The sequence below is a fragment of the Eutrigla gurnardus genome, assembly GCF_963514095.1.
Source record: "Eutrigla gurnardus genome assembly, chromosome: 17".
NCBI lineage: Eukaryota > Metazoa > Chordata > Actinopteri > Perciformes > Triglidae > Eutrigla > Eutrigla gurnardus.
This window is the reverse complement of record NC_139928.1, coordinates 20,539,710-20,549,075: the sequence shown is the minus strand read 5'-3', so window position 1 is coordinate 20,549,075 and position 9,366 is coordinate 20,539,710. Positions and strand designations below refer to the sequence as shown.

Here is a 9,366-nt window from a genome sequence, read left to right as displayed (position 1 = left end):
TGGATTTCTAAAATGTTAGGCCAGTATTTTTGACTGATTCCTACATTTTCTATTGTATAATTATTAGTTTTCATGACGTATTTTGTATTTCTGATGTTCGTATTTGTGCTATTATATGATCACATAATTGTTGTCTGATAGAAATGCATACTTATGCTTTTTGGATCTCTGTGAACACGGTCCTGTCAATATATTGTAAGTGTACATCTGCATTGATACAAATAAAGTGGATGAATGTCAGGTCTGTGTCTGCCCCATCATTACAGCACAACTAATTCTTTAATGTTTTTATTTACGTGTCTTATGGAAATGATCTTGCTGTGCATCACCTCTTCTGATACACAGAAATAAATCCAGAGAAATAATCCTTTGAGTCGTCTCTTTCCACGCCCTACCGTTAAATACAGGAAATATATTTGATCTCATTGATGAGATATCTATATCTTAACTTTAAACTTAAAGGCTTTTGATAAATGCTATAGACACCGAGTCTCAGGGAAGTTAAGTTGGGAAATAATCCATGAGATATGGTGTTATTAATTTCTATCTCAGTGACGAATATGACTAATTTGATGGATAGCTTTTTTTTTTATCATTTTCTTTATTATTAGAATTAGGGAATAGTAATCAGAATCATCAGCTGCATGGTGGTTCAGGTTCTTCTGTATGGAGTTTTTCTCCGGTTGGTGGCGGTTGTAGGATCCGTATGTAAGTCTTTGGTTGTGGATGTGGACACTGCATTGGTGCGTGGGTAGGGGTGTGTCACTGTGGGCGTGTGATCCGTGGTTACTTGTAATTGCACTCACCTGATTTCATCAGTTGGCGTCTGAACATGGCGTGGGGTGAGCCACGGGGGTGAAATTTTCTGTTGACCGCTACGCTGTCACATCACATTGTGCTTCACTTAGTCCTACCTTATTAACCTTGTACGGACGTTTGTAAACAGTTGGACCTTATGTACGCTGCCGTGATATGAAAATAAAGGTGCTTCGAGAGCAAGAATAAAACGAAGTGTGCTCGTCAACAATTTCTCCCGTGTTCAGCCCACCGCGGCTAGTAGTTTTTATATTTGGTCCAGCTTAGCCGTAATACAGGTCTCTAAAAGAAAAGTGGCAAAAGTCTTATATATAAGACTCATATTCTCAGTACAGGAAAGCATAAGTAAAGCCGAGTGCACTTACAGGTGCAGTAGGAAAGACTCTGTAGTGATCTCAAGATTGAGACTTGGACACTGTGGGCTAAGGAGTGGGTTGGCTCTGATTTGTAAACATCCTGATGGCAAATGTGAGTGTGGAGATAATGAGAAAGTGAAACATGTACTACTCCAGGGCAAAATATACTCCAGTCAGAGAAGGACTCTCTTCAAGAAACTTGGAGCAGATGGGGAAACTGTTTTTAACATGCGCACACATCTAAATCTCGATTCTTGGGTTAAAACAAAGAAATTGGTGGATTATCTTCACAAAACAGGATTGTACAAAAGGATTTGATGTAGTTGTTAATAACAAACTGTAGGGGCAGCATTACGCCAAAGCTGCGTCTAGTCTGCCTAACTAAAGAAGAAGAAGTCGCTGCGCACCCGGATGTTCTCTTTTCAACAATGGCGCCTGGTTTCAGTAGAAGAGTTCCTTCGTGGTGTTGAGAAAGTGTCTGTTAGCTTCACCAGTACTGATCCATCAGAGTCTCTGTGTGTCTGGATAAACATGTCTGGATGGACTTTGTACTCTTCACCTTTTATTCTGAATGTTTTAACTCTGAATCATCTCCCGAGAGCCTACGAAGCTAAGCTAGTTAGCTTAGCATGCTAGCTGGAAACAGATTTTGACGGAGTTTGTGTGGAGTCAAACCGTCTCTCTCGTCGTGGGAAAATGAGTAAAGTCCAAGTGATGAGAGCTTTGGTGGAGCAGCGACTAAGTGCGGCTGCTGAAGAGATATTTGGGCTGTTTGAAAGAACGGTAGCAGAATACGAGGAGGAACTTTCTCGTTCTAAAGAGGAGAACGAGCGACAGCGGAAGCAACTGGACGCTGTTTTCCTGCCTGAAGTCCGGTTACACAGAGCAGGTTGGTGCTTACTTTTTATACGTTAGGTATGGCAGTGTTCTAATATGAGTTGCGTTAACGTGTGACAGGAGGTAACATGCAACACGCATAGGACCAAAACGTTTACTTTTGATGCATTATGCTGACCACAGGCTGCAGAAGTTAAACACAATTACAGTCAGTATGTGATGGTTTGATTTATCCAGAAGAATCAGAGGTTTTGTGAATGTAGATTGAAAACTGGGTTTTATGTTTACAGTTTAGATGAAAGGTTGGAAGGTTTCAAGTTATTAACAATTATGAAAAACTGTAACAAATGTATTCATCTCAAGCTACTGATGACTGCATTACTGCTGGTGCATTATATTTTTGCAGTTTGTGTCTGTCTGCCTGTTTGGTTTCAGAAAAAAAAACAGTGTACTGGTGACTGATTGTTCAGCTGTTTGAAACGTCTCTATATTCTGTATGTGTGTTTATTGTTTTCCTGCAGACGTCCAGCAGCTGTTGGTGACTAAAGAAGAGGTTCCCTTTGAGCAGCAGGACTGGAGCTCCAGTCTGGACCGGGAGGACCCAGACCCCCTACACATTAAAGGAGAACAGGAAGAACTCTGGACCAGTCAGCAAGGAGAGAAGCATCGAGTCCTGGAGGAGGTTGGTATCAAGTTCCCGTTGACTGTTGTCCCTGTTAAGAGTGAAGAAGATGAAGAGAAACCTCAGTCCTCAGGGCTGGTTTCAGCTGCAGCCAGAGACTCAACTGAACAGATGGAAACAGAAGCTGATGAAGAGGACTGTGGGGGACCAGAACCTGCCAGGAACTCAGATTCACATTTACAAACAGATACTGATGACAAGACTGGAGACTCTTCTGAACCTGAGACTGATGACAAGACTGGAGACTCTTCTGAACCTGAGACTGATGACAAGACTGGAGACTCTTCTGAACCTCAGACTGATGACAGTGCTGATTGGCAGGAGACCAGAGAACCTCGGTCAGGTTTAACAGCTTTGAAAAATCATTCTGACAGTGATTTCAGATGTAGAACTGGTAAGAAACCATTTAACTGCTCTCAGTGTTGGAAACAATTCAATTTCTGTGGAAATCTAAAGAAACACATGAGAACTCATACAGGAGAAAAACCTTTCAGCTGCTCAGTGTGTGGTAAACGTTTCATTGAAAATGGTACTCTGAAGAGACACATGAGAACTCATACAGGAGAAAAACCTTTCAGCTGCTCAGTGTGTGGTAAAGGTTTCACTATAAATGCACATCTGAAGAGACACATGAGAACTCATACAGGAGAAAAACCTTTCAGCTGCTCAGTGTGTGGTAAAGGTTTCACTGAAAATAGTACTCTGAAGACACACATGAGAACTCATACAGGAGAAAAACCTTTCAGCTGCTCAGTGTGTGGTAAAGGTTTCACTGTGAATGGCACTCTGAAGAAACACATGAGAACTCATACAGGAGAAAAACCTTTCAGCTGCTCAGTGTGTGGTAAATGTTTCACTGTAAATGGAAATCTGAAGACACACATGAGAACTCATACAGGAGAAAAACCTTTCAGTTACATAGGAGTCCAGCCGTTGACGGTTAATCAACAATAGCAATGAAGTGACATTTGCACTGTGCTATCTAGATTTGCAGGAGAAGAAGATGGAAGTGCAGGTGCTCAGGGACACCAGGCACTCAGCTAGGAGGAGCTGGGGATCGAACCGGCAATCTTGCGATTGCCATTCGAGCGCTCTACCTCCTGAGCTAAACCCCCCCAATAACATTTTATTCATTGTGTCATATCAAAACAGAAGTTATCTCTGGACACTTAACACAGAGCAGGACTAGAACACGCTCATGATTGTGGTTAATATACAGATAAACCAGGCTGGATTCCTAAAATGTTAGGCCAGTATCTTTGACTGATTCCTACTTTTTCTATGTATTTTTATAATTATTAGTTTTCATGACGTATTTTTGATGATTTATTTGATTTCTTAAATATTTTTGACTTCTGATGTTCTTATTTGTGCTATTATATGATCACATAATTGTTGTCTGGTAGAAATGCATACTTGTGCTTTTTGGATCTCTGTGAGCACGGTCCTGTCAATATATTGTAAGTGTACATCTCTGTCTGGTACATCTGCATTGATGCAAATAAAGTGGATGAATGCCAGGTCTGTGTCTGCGCCATCATTACAGCACAACTTATTCTTTAATGTTTTTATTTACGTTTCTTATGGAAAGGATCTTGCTGTGCATCACCTCTTCTGATACACAGAAATAAATCCAGAGAATTAATCCTTTGAGTCGTCTCTTTCCACGCCCTACCGTTAAATACAGGAAATATATTTGATCTCATTGATGAGATATCTATATCTTAACTATAAGTTTAAAGGCTTTTGATAAATACTGTTGACACTGAGTCTCAGGGAAGTTAAGTTGGGAAATAATCCATGAGATATGGTGTTATTAATTTCTGTCTCAGTGACGAATAGGAAGAATTTGATGGATAGTTTTTTTTTTTTATCATTTTCTTTATTATTAGAATTAGGGAATAGTAATCAGAATCATCAGCTGCATGGTGGTTCAGGTTCTTCTGTGTGGAGTAAAGTTTAGACATGGACATAAGGAAAGCCATCGCAAATAAGGAAGCAGTTGTAGCAGTCTTTCTGGATATTGAAAAAGCATGACATGCTTTGGAGGGAAGGGTTATTAATTGCACTTTATGATGTTGGAATCAGAGGGAGAATGTTTAACTGGATCAAGAACTTTTTATGTAACCGATCAATTCAAGTGAGAATTGGAAATGAACTTTCAGATGAGTTTGAGGTGGAGAATGGAACCCCTCAAGGAAGCATGATAAGTCCACTTCTTTTTAATATTCTGGTTAACGGCGTGTTTAGTAGAGTGGGGAAAGGATTTGGTTTTTCATTATTTGCAGATGATGGGGCTGTCTGGAAGGGAGGGAGGAACCTCCCCTACCTGTTTGACCAAATTCAAGGTGCTTTAGAGAAAGTGACTGAGTGGGCTAATGATTGGGGTTTTAAAATGTCTATAGATAAAACTAAATATATGGTGTTTGGAAATAAGAAAAGTATGCTGACACAGCAAATACAATTGTATAATAATAATCTTGAAAAAGTCAAGTATTTTAAATTTTTAGGAATGTGGCTGGACGAAAGGGTGACAGGGAAAAAACAAGTTGAAATGGTTTCGTTGAAGTGTGGGGAAATAATGAATGTCCTTAGGTGTGTGGCTGGGTCAGACTGGGGGGCTGATAGAGAATCAATAATGATGATTTACAGAGCAATGATAAGATCAGCTATTGACTATGGAAGTATGGTTTATGGATCAGCAGCTCCTTCATTGATCAGTAAACTTGACATCGTCCAAGCAGAAGCCCTAAGAGTGTGCTGTGGAGCATTCAGTACAACTCCAATATCAGCATTACTGATAGAAATGGGGGAGATGCCGTTAGAAATCAGGAGACATAAACTTGGTTTGAGATATTTAATGAAGCTCAAAGGACAAAATGCAATGTAACCAACAAAAACATTGAACATTGTGAACATTGGGAGTGTATGGGAACATCAAAAAGGACTAAAAGTAATTTTGGAGAAAAATTCAAATCTGTGGCGCAGGAAATTGGAATTGTGGACATAAGTGTGTGTCGTCCAGCTGTGGCTTCATGGTTGGTTCCAGATCCCATTGTTGACCTAAAGCTTTTGAATAAAATCAAGGATGTCAGAGGTCGTAGTAAAGGAGGTAAAAGTCTGGCAGCAACTAAAATGGGGAAACCACCTACAAATTTATACAGATGGGTCAAAAGATCATGAGAGTGGGAAAGTGGCAGTTGGTATTAGCATACCTGAAATCGGATATAAAAAAGGATATAGAATATCAAATCATATGTCAGTCTTCACAGTAGAAATGGTGGCAGTTCTGTTGGCATTAAGATGGGTTGAGGACAATAAACAGGGAAATTCAATCATATGCAGTGATTCAACAGCAACCTTAACTACGATAAAAGAAGCTAAATCCAAGTCCAGACCTGATAAAAAGTGTGCAAATAAATTTGCAATATGGGGCACCAGAGTATAGTGAAAGAATAAACAGGTATCTAAAAGAAAAGTGGCAAAAGTCTTAGGAGAAGGAAAGGAAAGGAAGGGCATATTTTTCAGTGCAGGAAAGCATAAGTAAAGCCGAGTGCACTTACAGGTGCAGTAGGAAAGACTCTGTAGTAATCTCAAGACTGAGACTTGGACACTGTAGGCTGAGGAGTGGGTTGGCTCTGATTGGTAAACATCCTGATGGCAAATGTGAGTGTGGAGATAGTGAGACAGTGAAACATGTACTACTCCAGGGCAAAATATACTCCAGTCAGAGAAGGACTCTCTTCAAGAAACTTGGAGCAGATGGGGAAACTGTTTTTAACATGCGCACACATCTAAATCTCGATTCTTGGGTTAAAACAAAGAAATTTGTGGATTATCTTCACAAAACAGGATTGTACAAAAGGATTTGATGCAGTTCTTAATAACAAACTGTAGGGGCAGTAATTCGCCAAAGCTGCGTCTAGTCTGCCTTAACTAAAGAAGTAGCAGAAGAAGAAGAAGTCGCAGCGTACCCGGATGTTCCATCTTCAACGATGGCGCCTGGTTTCAGTAGAAGAGTTCCTTCGTGGTGTTGAGAAAGTGTCTGTTAGCTTCACCAGTACTGATCCATCAGAGTCTCTGTGTGTCTGGATAAACCTGTCTGGGTGGACTTTGTACTCTTCACCTTTTATTCTGAATGTTTTAACTCTGAATCATCTCCCGAGAGCCTACGAAGCTAAGCTAGTTAGCTTAGCATGCTAGCTGGAAACAGATTTTGACGGAGTTTGTGTGGAGTCAAAACGTCTCTCTCGTCGCGGGAAAATGAGTAAAGTCCAAGTGACGAGAGCTTTGGTGGAGCAGCGACTAAGTGCGGCTGTTGAAGAGATATTTGGGCTGTTTGAAAGAACGGTAGCAGAATACGAGGAGGAACTTTCTCGTTCTAAAGAGGAGAACGAGCGACAGCGGAAGCTACTGGACGCTGTTTTCCTGCCTGAAGTCCGGTTACACAGAGCAGGTTGGTGCTTACTTTTTATACGTTAGGTATGGCAGTGTTCTAATATGAGTTGCGTTAACGTGTGACAGGAGGTAACATGCAACACGCAAAGGACCAAAACGTTTACTTCTGATGCATTATGCTGACCACAGGCTGCAGAAGTTAAACACAATTACAGTCAGTATGTGATGGTTTGATTTATCCAGAAGAATCAGAGGTTTTGTGAATGTAGTTTGAAAACTGGGTTTTGTGTTTACAGTTTAGATGAAAGGTTGGAAGGTTTCAAGTTCTTAACAATTATGAAAAACTGTAACAAATGTATTCATATCAAGCTACTGATGACTGCATTACTGCTGGTGCATTTTATTTTTGCAGTTTGTCTGTCTGCCTGTTTGGTTTCAGAAAAAAAACAGTGTACTGGTGACTGATTGTTCAGCTGTTTGAAACGTCTCTATATTCTTTATGTGTGTTTATTGTTTTCCTGCAGACGTCCAGCAGCTGTTGGTGACTAAAGAAGAGGTTCCCTTTGAGCAGCAGGACTGGAGCTCCAGTCTGGACCAGGAGGACCCAGACCCCCTACACATTAAAGAAGAACAGGAAGAACTCTGGACCAGTCAGCAAGGAGAGAAGCATCGAGTCCTGGATGAGGTTGGTATCAAGTTCCCATTGACTGTTGTCCCTGTTAAGAGTGAAGAAGACAACGATGAAGAGAAACCTCAGTCCTCAGAGCTGGTTTCAGCTGCAGCCAGAGGCTCAACTGAACAGATGAAAACAGAAGCTGATGAAGAGGACTGTGGGGGACCAGAACCTGCCAGGAACTCAGATTCACATTTACAAACAGATACTGATGACAAGACTAGAGACTCTTCTGAACCTCAGACTGATGACAAGACTGGAGACTCTTCTGTACCTGAGACTGATGACGGTGCTGATTGGCAGGAGACCAGAGAACCTCCGTCCGTTTTAAAGGCTTTGAAAAATCATCCTGACAGTGATTTTAGATGTAGAACTGGTAAGAAACCATTTCACTGCTCTCAGTGTTGGAAACAATTCAACATCCGTGGAGCTCTAAAGAGACACATGAGAACTCATACAGGGGAAAAACCTTTCAGCTGCTCAGTGTGTGGTAAACGTTTCACTGTAAATGGAAATCTGAAGACACACATGAGAACTCATACAGGAGAAAAACCTTTCAGCTGCTCAGTGTGTGGTAAAGGTTTCACTGAAAATGGACATCTGAAGACACACATGAGAACTCATACAGGAGAAAAACCTTTCAGCTGCTCAGTGTGTGGTAAAGGTTTCACTGTAAGTGGACATCTGAAGAGACACATGAGAACTCATACAGGAGAAAAACCTTTCAGCTGCTCAGTGTGTGGTAAAGGTTTCACTGTAAATGATACTCTGAAGGCACACATGAGAACTCATACAGGAGAAAAACCTTTCAGCTGCTCAGTGTGTGGTAGACGTTTCACTGAAAATGGACATCTGAAGGGACACATGATCACTCATACAGGAGAAAAACCTTTCAGTTGTTCCGTGTGTGGTAAACGTTTCACTGTGAACAGTTCTCTGAAGACACACATGAGAACTCATACAGGAGAATGAGAATCAGTTACATAAGAGTCCAGCCGTTGACGGTTAATCAACCATAGCAATGAAGTGAAGTTTGCACTGTGCTATCTAGATTTGCACGAGGAGAAGATGGAAGTGACAGGTTTCACTCAATAACATTTTATTCATTGTGTCATATCACAACAGAAGTTATCTCTGGACACTTAACAAACAGCAGGACTAGAACACGCTCATGATTGTGGTTAATATACACATAAACCAGCCTGGATTCCGAAATTGTTAGGCCAGTATTTTGACTGATTCCTACTTTTTCTATGTATTTTTTATAATTATTAGTTTTCATGACGTATTTTGGATGATTTATTTGATTTATTAAATAATTTTGACTTCTGATGTTCGTATTTGTGTTATTATATGATCACATAATTGTTGTCTGGTAGAAATGCATACTTATGCTTTTTGGATCTCTGTGAGCACGGTCCTGTCAATATATTGTAAGTGTACATCTGCATTGATACAAATAAAGTGGATGAATGCCTGGGGCCTGTACTACGAAGCGAGTTCAACAAACCCAGGGTATCTTTCAGAGATCCAGCTTAAGTAACCCTAACAAAGGCAATCGGAGATAAGCGGTCACACGAAGCTGGTTATCAACTCGTTAACTC

At 40.6% G+C, this 9,366-nt stretch overlaps 1 protein-coding gene across 1 annotated transcript; it reads left to right on the top strand.

Moving 5' to 3' along the window:
• Positions 1–832: 832 nt before the first annotated feature.
• Positions 833–9,051, top strand: LOC311027486 (uncharacterized protein; the record flags this gene model as incomplete). Its single annotated transcript, XM_084031508.1, has 2 exons — positions 833–842; positions 7,614–9,051. The coding sequence occupies 2 exons, from the start codon at positions 833–835 to the stop codon at positions 8,732–8,734; spliced, it is 1,131 nt and encodes a 376-aa protein (XP_083887634.1). The 3' UTR covers positions 8,735–9,051.
• Between the last annotated feature and the right edge of the window lie 315 nt (positions 9,052–9,366).